Source organism: Panthera onca, chromosome C1, assembly GCF_046562875.1.
Source record: "Panthera onca isolate mPanOnc1 chromosome C1, mPanOnc1 haplotype 2, whole genome shotgun sequence".
Taxonomy (NCBI): Eukaryota; Metazoa; Chordata; class Mammalia; order Carnivora; family Felidae; genus Panthera; species Panthera onca.
Genome location: NC_138346.1, coordinates 210,224,340 through 210,246,946, shown reverse-complemented (window position 1 = coordinate 210,246,946; position 22,607 = coordinate 210,224,340). Strand labels below are relative to the sequence as shown.

Here is a 22,607-nt window from a genome sequence, read left to right as displayed (position 1 = left end):
TCGCCCCCCGGGCCCGCCCCAGGCCACCCACGGCACCACTTCCGCCTTGCGACTCCGCCTCCGCGCCCCGCACCGCCCCCCAAGACACACCCCGCAACGGGCACCGCCCCCAGGGCGCGCCCCTAGTCCAGGCAGCCAGCCCTAACCAAAAGGTAGCCTCTTTCCGCTTTTACAGAAACTCGGAGGGTGGGGGTTCGGGGGTAGGGGGCGGGGGCGGCCCCTGGGTAGTTCAGTCGGTTAAATGTGGTTAAGCGTCTGAATTTGGCTCAGGTCGTGATCTCACGGTTGGAGCCCCGCATGGGGCTCTCTGCTGTCAGAGCAGAGCCTGCGTGCGACCCTGTCTCCCTCTCTCTGCCCCTACCCCACTAGCTGCTCGCTTTCTCTCTCTCTCTCTCTCTCTCTCTCTCTCTCTCTCTCTCTCAAATAAATAAATAAATAAATCTAAACTTAAAAAAAAAAAAGCTCGGAGGGGGTTATACTGCTGGCAAGAGGGACACGCGTGCCTGGGGCGATGGTCTGTCCAGCCCCATTCAACCCCCTCCCTGCCTCAGTGTCCTCTAGCCCCCTTCCCGCCAGTAATAAAACCATAATTCTCCTGCCCCCGCCCGGTGCCCAGATCTCGTCGTTTACTGTTCCAAACTCGCCTGTCTCATCCAACCAAGCCCACATTACACGGCCTTGAATCCCCTTCTTCCTTCCTTCCCACCCTAGCACCTCCCACAAAGAAAAAAAAAAAAAAAAAAAAGGCAGAAATCTACTCTTCTGAACTCCCAGTTTGTACAGCTCACTTCCACCTTTCAGAAATAATTGCTCCTGTTTGCTGAACATTTGCTAAGTCCCAGCCATTGTGCTAGTCACTTTACATTGTGTTATCTCACTTATCCTTGACTACAGTCCTATCAAAGGAATACCAAAAACCATTCTTTTCCCCCATTTTACAGATGGGGGACGCTGGAGCTGGAGGAAGTGGTGTCTGTTCAAGGTCACAGAGTAGCAAGTGGCACAAGGCCGTTCAAGATTTAAAGCTGAACCTGACTCAAGTCTACCTTAGAATCCATTCTCCTGAGCATCAAAACCTCAGCCCCATTTATTCACTCAGTCCACAAATATTTATTGAGATCCTGCCTGCGCTGAGGTCTACACAGGCATCGAGAATATACAGTAGAACAAATCAGAAAGCCCTGCCCTTAGAAGCTTACATTCCAGTGGGAGGAGACAGACGATGAAAAATATAAAGAAAGAAAAGATACAGTGTGTCAATGATAAATGAAAAGAAAATTCAATAAAAAACAGGGCGGTGGGGGGATAAGAAACCTCTTTCTTTATATCCCCAAGGATACGTATCTCATTGGCTCAATGAAAGTTTACCTCATTCATCTGTGTCTCCCCCCTCCCTCCCCACCACACACACATCCGTTTCCCCGAGCCGAGGGCAGTCCCTGGCACATTCTATGGCAGATCTCGCTTTGGTAAATAAGTTTAGGGGTCCTGGATTCTAGGCCTTGGGCAAGTCCCTGCCCCTCTCTGGGCCTCAGTCTCCCCATCAGTTTATGGAGGAGTTGGACTAGAAAGGGTCCCTAAGGTCCCTTCCAACTCTGACGCTCTAGGATTCTATGAATAGGGTTAAAGAGAACAGGGACCAGCGATTGCTTCCCCACCCTAGCAACTGTTGCCAGACGAGGGCCATCTCCCGGTAAGTGTTGAAACACCTCCCTGGATCGGGGAGGTCTTGGGGGCATCCCATCATGCATCGCGACTTCGCCTCGCTAGGAGACACGTTTTGTCCTCTTTGGTCACGATCGTCCCTTTGGATCCAGCCAGAGAGCGGGCCGTGTTCCTATGGCAACCGCGCCAGGTCCACGCGCAGACGGCGGGTAGCAAGGGTCAAAACAGATTCGCAAAGTAGAAGCCCTCGACCCGTTCAGTCCGTGACTTCCGGGCGCCGAGCCTTTAAGTGTCACGTGACCCCCTCCACTTGTCCCCGCCCCTCTCCCCTCCCCAGGTCCCGGCGAGCGCTGGTGCGGACGGGAGGCTCCTGGCCCGGCGGACTGACTGGAGCACGGACGCTGCAGCCGGTTGGGCCGGTGCCCTTTCCCGGTAACTCCTTCCCGGCGTGACGCGCGGAGCCGCGGACGCGGCGGGGCCGGGCAGGCTCGGGGATTTCCCGTCAGTTCCTCCTCGTTCCCGGTTCCCCAGGGCCCGGGGGAAACCGGGAGCCGACAGGGCCGGGCCCAGGACTCTCGGTGGGCGGCGGGGGAGGCGGTCGTCTCCTGGAGGGTTGCGACCTCCGGCGGGAGCTCAGACCTGGAGCGTGCCTCCTGGAGCCGCTGCCCGGTCTGGGGGATACTGCCCGCGGGCGGTAGCCTACCTGTTGGGCAGGTGATTTCCTGCCCCGACGCCGGCACAGTCGAGCTCGAGACTGTCAGCCAAAGAACTTAACAGCCCCCTCCCCCGCCTCTTGGGCCCCTCACTGGAGGCGACTGACACGGTGGAATAAGGCAGCGATTGCCCTGCGTGGTAGAAAAAAATAAGTACCCCTTTCTGACTGTCGACCCGGTGTTCAGTAAATCTTTACATACGTTTAACTCCCTTGCTGATCTTTTCAAGGTGGTATTATTCACCCTCCATTTATGAATGGCACTGAGGCTTAGCAAGTTTCAGTAACTTGCCCAAGGTCATGAAGTGGTAGAGGACGGATCCCGATTTGAGTCTGTTTCCGGAGCTTGTGTGCCTAACCAGTAGCTAGCTCCTCTTCCCGAGTTTTAGCGCTCTGTACATGTTTTATAGGTTATAGGTTGACTCCACAAGGAAGAAATGAATGTGTTTTCGGATTTGGTTCAGCATGCATGCAGTCCTAAAAATTGGCCATCGTGTCAGTCAATTCTGTGATCACTCCCAGTCAGTGCTTAGACTTCCACTTGTCCAAATCCACCACTGTTAGAGATTTGCCCACCTTCAGTAAGGTGTCACCTTAGACGCTTGAACCTTAAAATGTTAGTAATTCATGTAAAGTCAGGATAAATATGACCCGTGAAAACTCACTGTATGATATCACAGAGCTCGTAATTCTTGACCATAAATGTCCGTGCAATACAGCACTACCTCGTTCATTAACCAACCAGGATGATTTCCCAGCCCACAGTGAGTTCAGTGACCACCCTGACCAGATATGGATCTTTAACATTTGAAGATGCCTGGTCTACAGGCTTTGCCATTAATCTCCCTTCACGTGGAAAACTAAATTTTTTTCTCACCGGTTTTTCTCCTCTTAGGTCTCCATTTATAATAACCATATTGCTGAGGGTTAAATTAAAGAGCATCCTCTCTGTTTGCTTGCTTCACTGGGTGTGGTGATAAAGACTAGAATTGGGGTACACAACGTCATAACAAGTTTTTAATTTTTTTAGAGTATCTCACTTCCCTGTTGGTACTTATTTAACCCCAAGAATGTCACAACTATGTCATTTCACAGTTTCGCACTTGGTAATTCTTCTGATCTCTTGAATTTATTTAGCATGTACTCAGTGAAGTATTCTGAAGCCACGTATTTTTAAATTTAAAGTATTATTGGCAGCATAAGTGAACTAGTGTATTTGAGATGTAGTTGCCTTGATTTTCCTATGAATGTTTTCCCACGTTTGCTTTTATTTCTCCATCTCATTGATTTTTCAGTCATTTCTAGAGCCAACCTAATCCAAGGATTCTGGCAAGTTGCTGTTAAGTCTTACCGCTCACCTTTTCACCTAGAATAGTTCTTATTTGCGATACTCAAAAACAGTAGTAAGATTGTCGATTTCAAAAGACATGGTCAAACAGCTTGACATCTTTCCTGCCAAACAGCTTTTGTTTGTTTTGTTTTTCATCTGTCTATCTTAGCCCTTTGCCTCAAAAGCGAGACTGTCCAGGTTTCTACCGCTGAAACTTATTGCCTCTTCAATCATTTCAGCTCTGGAAAGGAAGAGAAATGGAAGTGAAAAAATTGAGCATTTCCTGGCAGTTCTTGATAGTTCTGGTTCTGGTCCTGCAAATTCTGTCTGCGTTGGATTTTGACCCATACAGAGTCCTAGGGGTCAGCCGAACAGCCAGTCAGGCTGATATTAAAAAGGCTTATAAGAAGCTCGCCCGGGAATGGTAGGTGAAACAAAGAAATAGCAGTTTAATATAAGCTAAGCAGTTGCAGTAGGGGAATGCAGCCTAAATTATGGTTAGCTTTTATTTGTCTCTGTGTCTATGTTCAGTAAATCTATATCTGTCTAAAATATTTCATTTGGGAGAACTAATGTTCATGTTATTCTATAATTTTTTTTTAATTTTTTTTAGTGATGAGATCCAAAGCCTGTATTGCTGTGAATGCTTTTGGCCTGAAGAATTACCCTAGATACTGCCAGCATATTTAATGTTAAAGTAGGAGGGAGCTTTAGTTTTAAAGTATATATGTCATCAGCAATGAATAAGCTAACCACCCCATGATGTTATTCATAAAGTAACCCTTTATGCTAAAGGGAAGACTCTCCAATCCTATTTTCTACATTATTAATTTTAAGCTTTCAAGAAAATTTAGAGTAAGAGCTTTTTTGCTCTCAATTTTATAAGAATATTCAGGAACCGAGTACATTGCTGTTAAGAATTACTCTACAGAAAAGTCATAATTCGGGGCGCCTGAGTGGCTCAGTGGGTTAAGCGTCCGACTTCGGCTCAGGTCATGATCTCACGGTCCGTGGGTTCGAGCCCCGCGTCGGGCTCTGTGCTGACAGCTCAGAGCCTGGAGCCTCCTTCGGATTCTGTGTCTCCCTCTCTCTCTCTGCCCCTCCCCCACTCACTCTCTGTCTCTCAAAAAAATGAATAAACGTTAAAAAAAAAAAATTGTAGAAAAGTCATAATTCTACGTAGGTAGGTTTTCTATATGCTAAAGAGTATACCAGTGTTTGTGAATTAGCAGGACAGCGATAAATTTAAAACTTACAGACAGGCATCATCAGTTTTTTCCACCAAGACTTTGGACATGCCAAAGAAGTAGAAGTATTTGGATTATGTAGCTGGAGGGGCGCAGCAGGAGGGAAAGGACAGGAAGGGCACAGGTGACTAGAAGCTGGCAGAGCCAGTCGTAAATAATAAAAGACCGTTTGGGAATGGGAATCAAGATTGTACATGCTAGGCTCTTACGAAGCTCCAACTAACCTACTGCATGCTAGGCTCCAGGTTCTATGCTTTTTATCTTATATAAACCTGCTAATTACCCTATGAGGGAGGATATTGCTGTCCCCCTTTTACCTGTGGGGAAATCTAGGCTCACTGTTATTAAGTCTTTATTGCCCCTGGGCTCCGTAGCTTGACCTTCTGTGCCAATAGATAGTTCATTGCTTTTTTTACTTTGTAATCGCTTGCCCACGTGAGCAGAAGTAAGAATGAGTGGGTTAGGTTGGGGGGGGGGGGGCGGGGCCGGAAGTTCTGCAGGAGCAAAGCTGCCACATGCAGATGACCTTGCAGGCCGTGCATGACTCTGCCTGACACTGTTATTCTTCAGTGAAAGATCTCCGTGTTAAGCTGGTTGCAGTCAAGGTAAAAGATAGTTTCGAATATGACGTTTTGAATACATATTTTAAACCAAACTCCTATCACAGGGAATCCAGAATTAGATACTGAAAACACAATCTAATTATGTGTGGCCTCTTTCCAGGGACTCTCTTTACAGCAAAGTTGCCTTCCACATCATTTCAAACTCTTGCCTCTTTATATTTAAAGCAAAATATGTAAGTCTGCAGTAAATCCATGAAGTAGCAACATTCTTTTGGACAGAGTATGGCCTTCGGCCGCATTTTAAAAGCAGAAATGATCGCTTGAGTATGTGGGATTTGTTAAAATGGACAGCTTTGACGTTTCTGTCTTCCAGAGCTGAAAAGGGTGTTATGATATTAATTAAATGAGTCATATGCTCCTCTTCCTTAATTAGACTCTCTCTAGGAGTAATTCATCACCGTAAAAATATACAGAATATCATCCAGTGAAAGTCTAAAATTTTACTGCACCTTTGCGTGCTCACCGTGCTGTCACTTTTTGCCGTTTTGGCTCCGGCAGGGTTTTATCACTGAAATCGCTTGTTTCATTTCACGATGGCTTCATACACGCTGAAAAGGACAGTGCTTCCCAGTTTGACTTTTCAGAGCAGCAGCAGGGGGGAGTGGTTAGTGCTTGACCTGGACTTGCAGGTTTCCTCTACTAGGTTTTACTACTAAATAATGTCTCTTCAGCTTCTCAAGAGCTTTCCCCCTTCCTTGGTGAAACCATTTAAAGTTACTGTGTCTCTCAGGAAAACTGTGTTTCTCTCCTAATAATTAGGTTTTAACGTACGCACTTTTCTTTTATCATCTTCATGGGCGATGTAAACAACCCCACCCCAAGAAAAAGGCATCGTAAAATTTGATCCTAAGCAAACAGATATAACAAGGTCAGTCACTGGAACAGCAAAACGATTTGCCTAACACTTCTCTCTATTACTTTTTCTCCCTTCATTTTTATTTCCTTAGAGGTGGCTCCACAGCCAGTAGAGAGCAAGTGCAGTATTTTTCTTCACTTCCAGATTTAAAGGATGAGTATCATACTGCAGTGGGTGAAATGTTTCCTATACACTGAAAATAGTATTGGGCAGTGCTTTCCTAGAGCTGGATTTATCCTTTTCTGAATGTTTGCAACCTCGTGGCAGCACCCCTCAGTTAGGAAGATAGTTCTCATGACCTGAAACTGTCTTGTGGCTTCCTCCCTGTTCTCGGGCCTTGGTTTTGTCTTTGTCAGGATCTGTGGTTTTGGCCCAGCTGCCCTCACAGCCCTCGCCTTGGCTCAGTCTCCTCAAAAGCCCCTTCCTGTCCTTCAACACCCCCCTACCGAGTTCTGGACGTTAAATCTTCATTTGTGTGATTGCTTTATTTTATCTTTTCAGCCTTTAGCCTAAGTTTGAATATTTGAAACACTGGGGGGGGGGTTAGTTTTGGGGGTTTTTTGTTTTTTGGCTTTTGGTTTTTGGTGTTTTTTTTGGTCATCCAGAAGCACGTTTTGGAACCACCATCTTGTTTCTTTAAGTCATACTATTTTCATTATAACCCAGCTGAGATTTTCTTTTGCCACTGATATTCACACCAAGAATTAAATAGTAAAGCAAGGAATAATGTCTAAATTTAATGGACAGCCATTTGCAGTTTATTTTTAGAGAGATCAGAATATGTGGTATAATTCATTCGAACATATCCCGGCCAGAATAAGTTGACCAAGTTATAAAATTTCTTTATTCCAGTGTACTTGGTGCCGTTTTTAGTAGTTGTTTGCTTCCAGAAGAAGGAATGCTTGTCTTTCCTGAACCTTTGCTAGAGGAAACTTCCTGGAAGTTAGCAGAAGTGATTATATAAAGAATACGCTGTGTAATAGGGCCTCTTAATAAAGAGAACATTGAAAAATCAGTTGGTAGCAAACACTGACTTAGGACTTAGGGAGCTGTAAGGAAGTAAAACCCAGCCCCTACTTGCCAGGACTTTAAATCCCCAAAGCTGAAATTGGCATGAACACAGGCAGATTGTGGAAAACTGAATGACCACAAATGGATACAGTTAACTGCAAGCTGTGTGTAATAGCAAATATTGGTTCTAATATTAGTTTAAATCACTTTGCATAAACTGTAGATTTTTCTCACCCCTTAAACATGGGGCCTTGAAACCATGATCCGTTTACAGGTGAAAGGCCATCTTAGGCAAAAAGGAACAAGCAGAGCAATAACGAAACTAAAATGTTCTCTCTTAAACGTCAGCAGCAAAATGCCACTTGGAATATGGTTGTTACGAAACAAATTCACAGTGTGTCCTAGAAGCTATTTCCTATATCCTCCTGAGTTGTCCGAAGAAACACCTTCCTCGATGACATTCTAACATGGGGATGAATTGCCGCCATCTTGGGAAGGGAAGTCGGTTCTGAGGCCTCAGTGACCTTGGCCTGGAGCCAGCTCCCAGCTCAGCAGTATTAGGAACAACGTAAAGGCATGTGCATAGCCCACCTCTCCTCACTGGAATGTTCTAGTGCTCCCCGGTGTTGTGAAAATGTGCCCCACTGGAGTGCTTTTGGTAGAAACTGCCTGTTTCAAAGTTTCACTTAATTATTACGGTCATGCGAAGCAAGTGATTGCCTCTCCTGTGAATTTTTAAGAAACCGTCCTAACAAAATGGCCTTCCATCTGAGGTAGTGAACCGTGTGTACAAGATGTTAACTGACTGTGTGTAAAACATTAAATGCGTTCTCACTGCCTGCCCATTTGTGTTTTCAGGCATCCTGACAAAAACAAAGATCCAGGAGCGGAAGACAAGTTCATCCAAATTAGCAAGGCTTATGAGGTATCCTGTCAAACTTGTGACGCGTCCATTAGCTCTTATAAAATCTGCTTTAGGCGACCAGTTTTGTAAAGACCTCTCAGAAGGGGAACAGTCCCAATGCCCTTGACCCAGTTTCTAGATGATGGTAGAGAAAACTTATTTAGTTACATCCAATATGTTGAAATTGGTGCCTGAATACTTCAGCTCTTAAAAAAAAATAAACAAAACTGGCTTATTTTAAAGGCTTTAATTGGAATTGTAGAGTTCTCAGAATTCCTAACTGTAGGTCTCTCTTTCCTTTGTAGAAACTTCTATCACGTGGTCACTTTGACAGCACACATACTAGAACTTCTGTTAAAGAAAGATTGACTTCCCAATTTATTAAAGTGACACAAGGTTACAAATGCATTTAAACAGACTTTTTTCAACAATTTTCCAACATGTCCACTTAAGTAACTTGTTCTGGAATATGCCTTAAAGATAAGTCCATGGCTTTATGGTTTCTGTAGGGTAATGCTCTTCAAGAGACAGTGCTTGGCTCATAGAATGGCACATCATCCGCAAACAGCCTCTTGAATTTTAGACTTCAGAATTAAGTAAAACAAAGTCAGCTAACGTCCGGGACACTGAGCTCAACCCTGTGGCTGCTTTTTGGTGTTCGCAGCTTTTCATATCTTGCTTTGAGTTATTCCAACTTAAGTGGCATAACCTAGTCAATTTTCTTGTCATCCAGCCCTGGTGATCAACAGTATGTTACGTTTTATTTGCTTTACTGATGTATTGAGTACTGTGATAACCCCAAATCTCTGAAGGCAGGACGAACATAAGTATCTAAATGACCGAAGTATTTTAGTCTTGACATATTTAATGTTTCTGTTGAAAGTAGGGTCTCCTGTAGATCTCCCCTATGACCCAGCAATAGCACTGCTAGGAATTTACCCAAGGGATACAGGAGTGCTGATGCATAGGGGCACTTGTACCCCAATATTTATAGCAGCACTTTCAACAATAGCCAAATTATGGAAAGAGCCTAAATGACCATCAACTGACGAATGGATAAAGAAATTGTGGTTTGTATACACAATGGAATACTACTTGGCAATGAGAAAGAATGAAATCTGGCCTTTTGTAGCAATGTGGCTGGAACTGGACAGTGTTACGCTAAGTGAAATAAGTCCTACAGAGAAAGACAGAGACCATATGTTTTCACTCTTAGGTGGATCCTGAGAAACTTAACAGAAGTCCATGGGGGAGGGGAAGGGGAAAAAAAAAGTTAGGGAGGGAGAGAGTCAAACCATAAGAGACTCTTAAAAACAGAATAAACAGAGTTGATGGGGAATGGGAGGAGGGGAGGGGGGGTGGTGGCATGGAGGAGGGCACCTGTTGGGATGAGCACTGGGTGTTGTATGCAAACCAGTTTGACAATAAATTTCATGTAATAAATAAGTAAATAACATAAAAATAAAATAATATCTTAGAAAAATTGGGAAAGAAAGAAAGAAAGTAGAGTCTCCTGGTATGTTGCAGATTACGTTGAGAATATCTAACCATGTCATGGCTCTACATTCATTTTCTTCCTGTGTCTTCCATGCCGCTCACAGGAAAATCCTCTGGGTGAAACTTTCCCCACTTCTTAAATGTCTTATTTTTTGTTTTTTTCCTCTCCTCACAGATCCTTTCCAACGAAGAAAAGAGATCGAATTACGATCACTACGGAGATGCCGGAGAGAACCAGGGCTACCAGAAGCAGCAGCAACGAGAGTATCGCTTCCGCCATTTCCATGAGAATTTTTACTTTGATGAGTCTTTTTTTCACTTCCCTTTTAATTCGGAGCGGCGGGACTCCATTGATGAAAAGTATTTATTGCACTTTTCACATTACGTGAACGAAGTGGTTCCAGATAGCTTCAAGAAACCCTACCTCATTAAGATCACCTCAGATTGGTGCTTCAGCTGCATCCACATCGAGCCCGTTTGGAAAGAAGTGGTTCAAGAACTGGAAGGACTGGGTAAGATAATTTTATTTGCTGGAAGGTATTTGTATGGGAGAAGGGGACCTTCATATCTTGAATTATATAGGCTACCGGGGAAATGAAGCTGAGATTTCTCTCACAAGTTCATGGTGACTGGTGTCTTCCAAGGACATGTTTTCAGAGCAGGGGAATGTATCAGCCACTTGCGTTTTCCATTACTAATTTGAAGCCTTATCCATAGTCTCCTAACATCTAGCTGGGGGCCTAATATATAGGAGAAGCTTAAAAACTATCAGTTGGACAAAGCAGCCCTAAAGCATCAATTTAGATGCTGGTGGGATTTGCAGGTTATTCTTCACACTGTGTGTGATTTCGTTCTTTTTTTTTTTTTTTTTAATGTTTATTTATTTTTTGAGAGAGGGAGAGACAGAGTGTGAGCAGGGAGGGGCAGAGAGGGGGAGACACAGAATCCGAAGCAGGTTCCAGGCTCTGAGCTGTCAGCACAGAGGCCGATGCGGGGTTCGAACCCACAGGCTGTGAGATCATGACCTGTGCTGAAGTCAGACGCTTAACAGACTGAGCCACCCAGGCGCCCCTGTGAGTTCGTTCTTTGATTTAGTTTACTAGAGCCACCTTAACAGAATACCACAGAAACAACGGAAATTTATTTTCTTACAGTCCTCAAGGTTAGAAGTCCATTGTCAAGGTGTGGGCAGGTTTGGTTTTTTTCTGAGACCTCTCTCCTTGGCTTGCACACGGCCGCCCTCTCCACGCACATTCACGTGGTCTTGCCTCTGTATGTGCACGTTTCTGGTGTCTCTCTCTCTGCCTTTCATGTCCTAATCTCTTCTTAGAAGGACACCAATGAAACTGGATTAGGGCCCACTTTAATGACCTAGTTTTAACGTAATTACTTCCATGAAGTTTCTGTCTAAACGCAGTCACATACTAAAGTACTGGGGGTTAGGACTCCAACATACGGATTCTGGTAGGGGACACAGTTCACTCCGTAACATTAACGGTTACGGGTGACCACTCTCGATCACCGATGAGCCTTTCCTGTGTTCATAGTTACCACTTAGTGCCAGGAAAATGTCAACCATCCAGACAGGATATTTATTTTAATAACTTTTAACAGTTGGAATTATTGAATTGCGTGTGTATGTTGTGTTTCCTAGGCATTAGCAGACCTATTCTTGAGTAAAAAAGGCCCAACTCAAACATAGGGCCTGATTTCTCTGGAGAGAAAGTGCCACTGAAAGCCATCAGTTCACTTATTCTAAAGCAGAAATTATCAGCCTGTGGTTCGGAAGCACTCAGATTTGCCAGACGGCTTTCCTGAGATTGAATAAAGAAGCTCTTGGAGAAAGACAAGGAAATAAGTTTAACATAGTGTCATACGTGTGGTGGGAAGTCAGTAGGTGCTTGCTCGTGGTGCATAATGAATGAACGAGAGGCTGACCTCAGCTGGAAGCCCCTGGACTGAACAGCTTCCTCGTCAAAAAAGCATAATTGCGTTTCATGCCACCCCACTTGGTATACTGAAAGCTATTTCACCAGGAGCTGGCATTCAGACCCACTAGCAGAACATAAGGCACTGCATAAGTCAGGGTGGTAATGCGTCTACACCGAAGTCAGATCAGGGCCAACATTACATTTTAAACATGTCAGGCAAATACACACAACGTGAGGTCGCGAAGCACAGTGTTTGGTGACCTGTGCTGCAGCCCTGGGCTTTGGAGTCAGACCGGTGTTCAGATCTCAGCTCTGTCATTTACTGTCTTGCTGCCCTTGGACAAATTCCCTAACCCAGGTTTCTTCATCTCCAAAGTGGATGTGATAATGTCAAACCAATAGGGTCATTAAGAAGATTAAATGAAAAAAAAAAATTACACTAAGTGCCTAACATGGATCAAACACAAACATAAAATGAGTCATAAAAATGAGTCAACTAGGTTTTCTGGCTTACCAAAGAAAAAAAAATTCAAGGCACCTATTTTATACATTTTTAAAAATCATTCTCAGCTATATTAGCCTACTTTCTTCAACTCACTGACTCCCAGGCACCGACTTTTGACTTATGTTTAGCTTAAGTCTTGAAAGGTAATTAGAAGTTGGATGGGCAGGAAACCAAAGAATAACATTACAGGCAGAGAAACAAAGAGAGTCCGCAGAAGAGCCAGTCGCAAGGTGTGACTCGGGTGTAGACGAGGGGAGGAAGGAGGAAGAGTATGCTGGGACGAGGTAGTAAGGAGCCTTAAAGTCCAGGCTCCAAAAGGGGACTTTCGGGGCGCCTGGGTGGCTCAGTCGGTTAAGCGTCCAACTCTCGATCTCAGAGTTGTGAGTTCACGCCCTGTGTTGGGCTTAAGGCTGGGTGTGGAGCCTACTTAAAAAAAAAAAAGAAGAAGAAGAAGGAAAAGTGGACTTTATTTTACAGTATGTAATAAAGCCAAGGAAAGCTGTCACATAGAGCTATGCTTTAATCCGATCTACGCTTTGGAAAACTGTTAGAGCCGCGTGAAGGACAGACTGAAGAAAGTAAGAAGAGAAGCTGGGAGAAGTCACCGGCCCCAGCGTGACAGCAACCACTGGCCCAGACTAGGACAGTGGGAACAGAGAGAGGTGGACAAGTGTAAGGTGTTTGAGAGGTAGGATCATGGAAGTCTGGAGGGACCTGGCTCCTGGAGACCCATCTGAATGTGAGGAGTGAGGAAAAAAAGGAGAGAGAGGGTCACAGTTGACTCTGCATTGACTTGAGCTACTGGATGGGCAGGGAAGAGCTGGATTTGAGTCGTTCTAAATAGTAGCTACCGTCTGGACATACTGTGCGTGATGACGTGAAAATTACAATACTAGCTTCCGTTTATTGATAATTTACCGTATGCCAAACACAATTGTAGAAATCAACTCGTATTAAACGGCAGCCGTTTGAAGCCGGTGCTGCTGTCATTCATCATTTTTCAGACACTTAGCTCAGTTTTGGTACCTTGTCAGGGTCTCACAGTTGGTGTTTGGCAAAGCTGGGGTTTGAACCCAGGTAGGCTGGCCCTGTGATCCTTGCACTGCGCCCCGTGCTGTCCTGTCTTCTAATGTCCTTAAATCCGTAGTGATCGAAGATCTTGCCATTCTTTTAGGTTGCCGTGCTGTATAATCGTAGTAAGTCAGGACTCAAGCGACAGGAATGGAAGAAGCAGAATTTAGATCCGTAGAAGTCACATTTACTGAGGGCTCAGTCCATTGCCCCGCTGCACCCCCCAAGTTCCCTGGAAGACAGGTTTGGCCTAATGTGTTAGATGAGTTTGGTTTGTAAACCGTTTTTCCCCTTTGGAACGTTTGCATTAGTCGCAGATTCCCAACAGGCCCCACTGGGTTACAGCTGGGTGAGTTGGGCACAACCATGAGATCTATGGCCATTTCCCTGGCCGGGTGAGGCAGCACTACCCTCTAAGACAGGACAATGCCAAAAATTTTCTATTCTGAGTCCACAGGGAGATCAGCTGAGTGGTCTGGGGAAGCTGGGACCTTATGTCAGAATAACGTAAAAGGTCCGACTGGCCACGTGTGAACCTGCCCCCGGGGAGAAATGCTGCGGCCCTTCAGGTGGAGGCTCTGGTCACGCAGTGCGACAGCAACTAGTGTGCAAAAGCAGCCGGCATTCGTGGACAGCCGCGCCAAGGGGGAGGACCAGAAGTAGTCAGCACTACCCCTGCCCTTAGGGAGCTCACTGTTTAGTTGAAGAGAAAATACGTACCCTGAGAATTCACACTTGACATTTGCAAGTACAGAATTACATTCGCAAGTGCGGAATAATACAGCACTGCAGGAGTAAGCCGAGGAGAGAAGGGATTCTCGTTCTCATTTCAGACTTTCTTCTTGATGAGCCAAGTACTATGTTAGACACGAATATAATAGCTTTTCCTGAGCCTTTTAATTGTTGTCCACTATGCCAGGTGCTTTGTATGGATTATCGTTATCCCCAGAGCAACTCCGTTGAGGGAGAGACTATTATTAGCCCCATTTTCCAGATGAGGGCACTGAAGCCCAGGAAGGCTAAGGAACTGATCGAGATGACACTATCCACAAGTGGCAGTGCGGGGACATGGACCCGGGAGCTCAACTCCAGGGGCCACTTTTACCTGCCGTGCTGCACAGCTTCAGAAACACGTCAGACGTGGCCTTTGCACCCGCAACACCCAAATGGGAGACACACGTGAATTGTCACGGCGCACTGAGTGCCCCCCGGGGAGGCACAGACAGAGCTACCAGAGCGCCAGGGAGGTTGAGGGTCTTGAAATCAAATACCATTTTAGGGCCACCCGATTGGAACCGTCGTGCAGAAATTCTTTCCCGTGACTTCTCAGGTTCAAAGAAGGAATAAATGAACGAACGAACGATTCCTCTCTTTTAAGGAGTTGCTAAGGGTGTAGCAGTTTCACGCCGTCTAGAAAAAGGATCTATCTAAATACTGGCTTTTAAAAATCTGCTTTAGCTGCAGGCCCTCGATTTTGTTCCATTTCACATTGTTTGCATCTTAGCAGTTATTTTATTGATGGGTTTGTGTTCAGTCGGAATTGCGGTGGCCTGTTCCTGCAGCTGGTTCTGTACGGTTCCTGAAGACGTATGCAAAACTCGAAGTAAAAGTGAATGTGTGTGTGCTGCAGAGGAGAAAGAGAAAGAAGCCCCCTAAAAGATGCAAACTACGTGTCTGGGATCATACGATGAAAGGCACAAGTGGCACCTCGAAACACGTGTGGCACAGACACGTTTAGCACACAAAGAAGACTTCTTACAACCCCAGAGAGGGAAGAAAATGTCAGTGTTTTTGATTACCCAAGGTCTGCAAACTAGCCAGAAACATCAATGCATATCAAAATCAAATAATGTTTCTGAAAGAGGTCACATCTGCTTTGCCTTTCTTCTAATGTTCGCTACTCATGTTTGTTTGGATTTCGGGCATATCCGTCTGTCATCTCGCCAGGCTATGCTGAATCAAGATGAGAAAACGTGGTTACTCTTACTTGCTGTTGGCCTAGCTGAGCTTGCTTTATGGACCCTGAACTTTGAAGGGTAGAACATCCAAAAGCAGAGGCGACCATGGCGACCGTGTTGTTCACTGTGACTCAGACCCTAAGTCACCACCAGTTCTTTGGTCATTTCCCAGCCTGAGTCTCCGCGAGATCACAGCCCTGCCAGCTTTTCTTACTCTTCCTTCCCAGCTTGGGGGGGAGGTGGGGGGTGAGATCTGAATTCTTTTTTTTTTTTTTTTAATTTTTTTTTTTTTTTGCATTTATTCATTATTGAAAGAGAGAGAGAGACAGAGCATGAGCAGGGGAGGAGCAGAGAGAGAGGGAGACACAGAATCCGAAGCGAGAGAGAGACAGAGCATGAGCAGGGGAGGAGCAGAGAGAGAGGGAGACACAGAATCCGAAGCGGGCTCCAGGCTCCGAGCTGTCAGCACAGACCCCGATGCGGGGCTCGAATTCACAAACCGTGAGATCATGACCTGAGCCGAAGTCAGACACCCAACCGACTGAGCCACCCAGGCGCCCTAGATCTGAATTCTTATTCAGTATCTTCTCAGGAGGAAAAATACCATGAATTGAAACACAAAATATTTATCAGTCTTTATTCTTTTCTAGTCCTTATGCTAGTTAATCTATAGGAGAGAAGTAAAATACCTCCAGAATTTAGAAATGGGATTATTATGGTAAGAATTGAGGTCCTTTGTAGAAACAATCCAAGGAAATAGCCTTTATAACTCTGGAAACACTTGTATTTTTTTTAATGTTTATTTAATTTGAAGGGGAGAGAGAGAGAGAAAGAGAGAGCATGAGCCGGGAAGGGTCAGAGAGAGAATCCCACGCAGGCTCTGCCCTGTCAGCACAGAGCCCAGCCCACCCAGGCCTCGATCTCATAAACCGTGAGACCATGACCTGAGCCAAAACCAAGAGGCAGATGCTTAACCAAACAGGCCACCCAGGGGCCCCCGAAACACTTATTATGTAAAGACTCAATGGTAATTTAAGTAAAAGAAATGAAACCTAATCACTTGTGTTCTATTTTAACTGGGAAAAAAGCTGTACTGATGGGAGTGCAGGAAAGGTGGGGGAAGGAGGGCATGAAGAGCAAGGGTTGACGCGTTTATCGCACTCTGCAGGAGGAGACCTTCTCCTCGAGGCACCACACAGAGACGGTCTTGGGCTTCACCATGGTCGGGATGGAATAATACTTCATAAAAGCAGTTGTAATTAATTAGGGGCCCACTGTGTTCAAGGCTCTGGATTAGGTCATTTTTTGTTGTGTCATTTAGTCCTGACCGAACAACTTCCCTCCAGTTTACAAATGAGGAAACCGGGGCAGAGGGGTTAAATGACTTGCCTCAAGTTACACAGCTCATGGGGAGCAGAGCTGGGCCTTAAATCTGGATCTGACTGATTTTGAATTCACTGGTTTCTGTTTTAAAAATCGAGTACCTACTGGGGCGCCTGGGTGGCTCAGTCGGTTGAGCGTCCGACTTCAGCTCAGGTCACGATCTCACGGCTCGTGAGTTCGAGCCCCGCGACAGGCTCTGTGCTGACAGCTCAGAGCCTGGAGCCCGCTTCGGATGCTGTGTCTCCCCCTCTCTCTGCCCCTCCCCTGATGGCACGCTGTCTCTTTCTCTCTCTCGAAAATAAATAAAAGCATTTTTTAAACAATAAAAATCGAGTACCTAGTAAGTGCCAGGAACTGGAGGCAGCAGTAAAACCAAATAAACAAAAGTCCCTGTACTCGTAGAGCTGTGTTCTAGTGACTGCACACAACTAAATGAAACCAAGTCCATCAAAGGGCAACGGCGTGGTGAGCAGGGCAGGTACTAGAGAAGGCCAGGGCGAGGTGACAGGCTGAAGCTGGCCAGACAGGACACGCCTTGCTGAGGAGGCAACGCACAAGGGGTGTGACCGCGAGCTTCAGGGATACCTGGGGCAAGACTAGAGGGAACAGCAAGCTCTGAAGATCTTTCCGGTTTCCCTTTGCCCCCCCAGGGCTGCCTGCATCCCTCATCCTGACTCCAGGCCCACCAGCCACCTTTCTGATTACTGATTCTGGTCCCCGGGTGTCCCGAAACCCTGCAGGGGACACCCGGAATGGCGCAGTTACCTGAGCGTACCGCCTGGGATTGTATAATAAATTGGCATCTGGTCTATAGGAGATGGTTTAGGGTGAGCCCGACTCTAAGAAATTGATGCCTCCGGTATTCGGAACCTAGGATAGAAGAGGTCGTTCTTCCAAGCCAGGCGGCAGCCAGGCCTGGGTTCAAGTCCTGGTTCCACTGCACGCTAACTGTAATGCCAGGCCCGTTGTCCTCAGCCTCTCCGGGCACTGCGGTCCTCATCCATGAAGGCAACTACACTGACCACTCAGGATATTTGTATGAAAGGTGAAAATGTCTATAAAGCTTTAGCCACGCTGCCTAACTTAGAAAGGTTCAGGACATGGTCATTCCGCCCCTGGGCCTTTGCCGTGTGGCCGCTCGACCTCCCTAGGTGATGTCTCTTCCCGACTTCACAGAAAAGCAAAGCTCTCAGTGTATGTGCCTGCTATATTCTTGTTCTTCTCACAGAATCTTATATGCACTTCCACTTACTGACATTGTTCCATCAGTATTTGTAATGCCTGTAGTGCGGTGCAATGTTCTAGACTTGGCTCTAGACCATCCAGCTTGGATTCTCGCTCTACAGTGTTACCAGCTCTGCCAGCCTGGATCACGTAATCTCTCTGAAGCTCACTTTGTCTGTGAAATGAGGGGGGGCCTATGTGATGTTTAAGGTTCCTCCTTTCCTGCCCTTGAGATACTCCAAGGGTCACCGTCAGGTCGCCTGCAAATAGACTTGTTCAGTCTGCTCAGCAGTTGTAATGTGTGAAGCTTGTGAGCCCTGCCGTTCACCTAGTAATTCCGTTTTTGGAATTTAACTAGGAAATCACACAAGTGCACAAAGATATGTACACAAAGACGTACAAGGATGCCCATCAGAATACTCTGGTAATAGTGAAAGCCAAAAGCAGTTTCAGTATTCAAATAGATTAATGGGGGCGCCTTGGTGGCTCAGTTTGTTAAGCATCCGACTCTTGATCTCAGCTCAGGTCTTAATCGAAGTGTCCGGAGTTCAAGCCCCACATCGGGCTCCACACTGGACATGGAACCTACTTAAAAATCTTAAAAACTTAGGGGTGCCTGGGTGGCTCAGTCAGTTGAGTGTCCAACTGCGGCTCAGGTCATGCTCTCACAGTTCATGAGCTCGAGCCCTGCGTCAAGCTCTGTGCTGACAGCTGGGAGCCTGAAGCCTGCTTTGGATTCTGTGTCTCTCTCTCTGTCCCTCCCCCTCTTGCACACGTGCACGCGTGCGCTCGCTCTCTCTCTAAGTATACGTTAAATTTTTTTTAAATTTTTTTTAATTTCAAAAACAAAAATAAAACCGAAAAGATTGATGTCCCGGTTCCAGTGAGCTCCTGCCGTGTCCCATGCTCTGGTCTGCTGCTTGGATGCACCAGTGACCGAACCAAGATCCCCGCCTTACATCCTAGCAGGGGCAGATGTACAACAAACAATCGACAGAGAAAGGAAAGTGTGTGATACGTTGGAAGGTGGGAAGTGCTACGGGAAAAGGGCAAGTGAGCAGGTTGAGGGGGATCCCGAGAGCGGGGAGTATTGTCTCAAACATGGTAGCCCAGTGGGCCTCGTTGAGAAGGGCCTGCAGCTGGCGAAGGAGTCGGCTGCACAGAGGTCAGGGAGGTACACGCTCCAGGCAGAAGGGAGAGCCAGTGCCAAGGCCCTAAGGCAGGAACATGCCCGTGTGTTTAAGGAAGAGAAGGATGCTGGGCGCTGGAGCAAAGGTGAGTGAGGGCGGGAGGAGGGGAAGGAGGCAGAAGGGAACCCGGGACCGAATCACAGAGGGTCTTGTCGGCCTTTGTGAAGATGGCCTTTTATTCTGAGTGAAACGGGAAGTGTTTGCAGGGTTTGGGCAGAGGAGTGCCCTGATCCATGTTTGTGTGTTCGAAGGGGTGGTCCGGCCAGTACGTTGAGAGTAGACCGCAGGGAGACCGGGAGAAACAAGGCCATTAGGAGGGTATTGCAGCCACGGGGGAGGAGAGCTGATGTCTCAGAGAGGAGAGCCTAAAGAAGACGGAGAAAAACAGTCAGATCCCTGGTATATTTTGAAAACGAAACCAACAGGACTTGCTGACAGATTGGACGTGGGGTGTGAGAGGCAAGAGGTGGAAAATGACTCCCATCTTCCGTCCAAGTAACAGGAAGGGAGGGGCCCGTCCGTGACCAGGGGAGGCCTGCGTGGGACAGGCCTGGGGGAGGAGATCAGGAGGTAGGTTTGGGAAGTGTTAAGCTTGAGAAGTCTGTTGGGCATCCAAGAGAAGCCGCGTGTCTTTGCTGGCTATTAATACTTCACGTACCTCAGTGTTCGCAGAGCTCTCCAAATGGATCGGCTGATGGAGGAGCGAGGAAAATTATTCAACTATTAAGTGCAATGAGTGTCAGATGCTTCTATTTTATTTTATATATAGATGTTTGGGGAAGAAAAGGCACAGATAGATACCAAAACAGTAGCAGTAGGTAATGGGATTGGGCTTCTGAGTGATTTTCCCTAAATTTCTTTTTCCTTTTGAGAATGTGCACTTCCTAATATCTCTACAAAGTAATTTATAGGACAGGGAGATTTGCTCTCAAGAGCGAGAAGACCGTGACTTCCATCGATAAATCGTAATTATTTTTTCCAACCATTACCGAGTTGTTGAATCCCTGGATTGTTCACAGGTTTTTTTCTTTGTGCATAGGAACACGGGGAGCAGATGGCTTTCTTTTCTTCTCAAGTATTTTCTCATGTTCTACTCCCAAAATTCGAAATAACAGACTAAGAGAAAGACTTGTCGCTCTTAAATACTGCCAGATTATTCTGCAGAAAAACTGAACCGATTTAGAATGTCAGCAACGAAAACACTGATAGACAACCTATTGGGAAAGATATCGTCCCCTGCTGGGTCAGGATGGATTTCGATTGCGCACCAGAAAAGTACCAGCCTTTCTTCATCCACCACGGCGCGGGTGGGGGGGTATAAAAGGCTTCATGCAAGTCTTCCCTGCTTTCCAGGTGTAGGAATCGGCGTGGTCCACGCTGGGTACGAGAGACGCCTGGCCCATCACCTGGGAGCACACAGCACACCCTCCATCCTGGGAATCATAAATGGGAAGATCTCCTTCTTCCATAATGCAGTCGTCCGTGAGAACCTACGACAGTTTGTAGAAAGTCTTCTTCCAGGGAACTTGGTGGAGAAAGTAAGTACCCCGCGGAGAAGAAATTTACGAGGTACCGGGACCCCTGGCTGTCCTGAACTCTTGTCCGCAGTCCTCTCAGGCCTGAGTGTCGTTTCGAACAGGGCAAGACATATCTTAATTAATTAATCATTCACCCGAAATCATTTCAATGAAGTCAGTAGGAGACTGAAAATCGAAACAAAGTAGAACAACCGAACAAATCCCTGCCTGTTAGTAACCACTGTGCACATACACACAGAGGTGGGGATCTGAGCCTAAAACGACAGGGGCTCTCTTTTTGTGAGCAAAACTCAGATCACGAGGTAGGATGAAGGATTTCTTTCTGACTGGTGAATTTGAAGGTATTTGTCTATGAAAGTATTCAAATTGAATTACATTTGGTTACATGACACTGACGTGCTGCCTACTGCTCTAAGGAGGCACCTTACGTTTGGTTACGTACTTAATCGCATCTATGGAATACGCAAGATTCCACAAAATCAAATAGTATTTTTGGAACTTTCAGAACTTAGAGTAATGCAACAATATGAATAATTTCACAAACAAAGGGTTGAGCTAAAAAAGCCAGGCACAAAGAGTTCATACTAGTTTACGATTTTTTATACTTAAGCATTCTTTCCCCCAGTATCTGAGGTTAGGGATCAAAGGAACTAGAACAGGATTTTTTTGTTTTAATTAATGCTTTAAGTTTATATATTTTTTTAATGTTTTATTTATTTTTGAGAGAGAGAGAGAGAGTGAGCAGGGGAGGGGCCGTGAGAGAGGGGGACAGAGGATTCAAAGCAGGCTCTGCACTGACAGTAGTGAGCCCGATGAAGGGCTCAAGCTCACAAACCGTGAGATCATGACCTGAGCTGAAGTCGGACGCTCAACCGCCTGAGCCACCCGGGCACCCCAAGAACAGGATTCTTGTTTGCTTTAAGTGATTCAGTCCTTTAACTATATACCAGGGAGAGTGAACATACCAACATTTGCATCCTGTTTCCACATGCACTATTCATAGACTACCCCGCCAGCATCGTTATCCACAGAAGAAATATTCATTGGAGTTAGTGTGAAAGGAAATTGTCAAAGAGAATTTTGAACAATCACAGGTTGTTCAAATGGGTCCTCAAACGTTTATGAAATACCTATTCTATGCCAAGCACTGTAAGTGGGTACTTTTCAAGGAGCTCCCAGTCTAGTGGGTGATTATTTCCGTCTGATATGCTAAGAGCCTGTGCTTGAGAGCTGGGAATGGCTTCCTGGCCAGAGTTTGCCAAGGGAGGAGGAGAGGTGGTAGGGGATGAGTTCCAGGCCCCAGGAGGTCTGGGACAGGCAACAGCCTGCTCTGGATGAAGCAGTCACTAGTGAGCAGGAGAGGACCAGATGAGAGGCATTAACAGGAATCTCGAGGGCTTCCGAGGGCCTGGCTACCCCTTTGAGGAACTTGGGCCTTGGCTGGAGCCATTGAAGAGGGCTGAGCAGAGAGTGAAGTGCCCAGATTGAGGTTTAATATAGATCATTCTGGAAGCAGAACGGAAAGATAAATCTTTTTTTAACTATGAAAAGTTTCTAGGTAGAATTTTAATTTATTCATGTTTCTTCTTCTCTCGGTAGGATTATTTAAGGCATAAACAGGGAAGCACAAAAGTAGCAAATCGGATGGTAATGAATGAAATCGTGTAACGTATAGACTGAGTGGGCCCACTTGTTTTTTTAAAAGCCATTTTGAAGGAGCAATCATTGCATTATCTTCCACAGGTTAATAGATTACGAAGCACAGTCTAAAATTCGAAAGTTCAATTTTTTTTTTTGTAACGTACTCAGCAATTGTTTCAGAAAAGATACGATTTCAGTCTGTCAGAGTGGGGCACCTGAAAACACGAAATCGATAACTCTGTTCTTTTAAAGCATTTTAGTCCAAGAAAGACAAAAGACTCATCGTCTGCATTTATTTTTTACAAAACAATCTTTTACACA

The 22,607-nt window shown here is 45.8% G+C and overlaps 1 protein-coding gene across 2 annotated transcripts in view; it reads left to right on the top strand.

Moving 5' to 3' along the window:
• Positions 1-43: 43 nt before the first annotated feature.
• DNAJC16 (DnaJ heat shock protein family (Hsp40) member C16) overlaps positions 44-22,607 on the top strand; it is a 43,986-nt gene continuing 21,422 nt past the window's right edge. Inside the window, exons 1-7 of one of the 2 annotated variants that reach the window (XM_060625563.3) lie at positions 44-152; positions 942-1,693; positions 2,003-2,097; positions 3,947-4,131; positions 8,303-8,369; positions 10,021-10,357; positions 20,461-20,645. In XM_060625563.3, coding sequence (XP_060481546.3) covers positions 3,965-4,131; positions 8,303-8,369; positions 10,021-10,357; positions 20,461-20,645 — 756 coding nt within the window. In that variant the 5' untranslated portion in view covers positions 44-152; positions 942-1,693; positions 2,003-2,097; positions 3,947-3,964. Of the gene's footprint in view, positions 153-941; positions 1,694-1,969; positions 2,098-3,946; positions 4,132-8,302; positions 8,370-10,020; positions 10,358-20,460; positions 20,646-22,607 lie in introns of those variants that run through there. The other variant, XM_060625565.3, reaches the window with a different exon arrangement.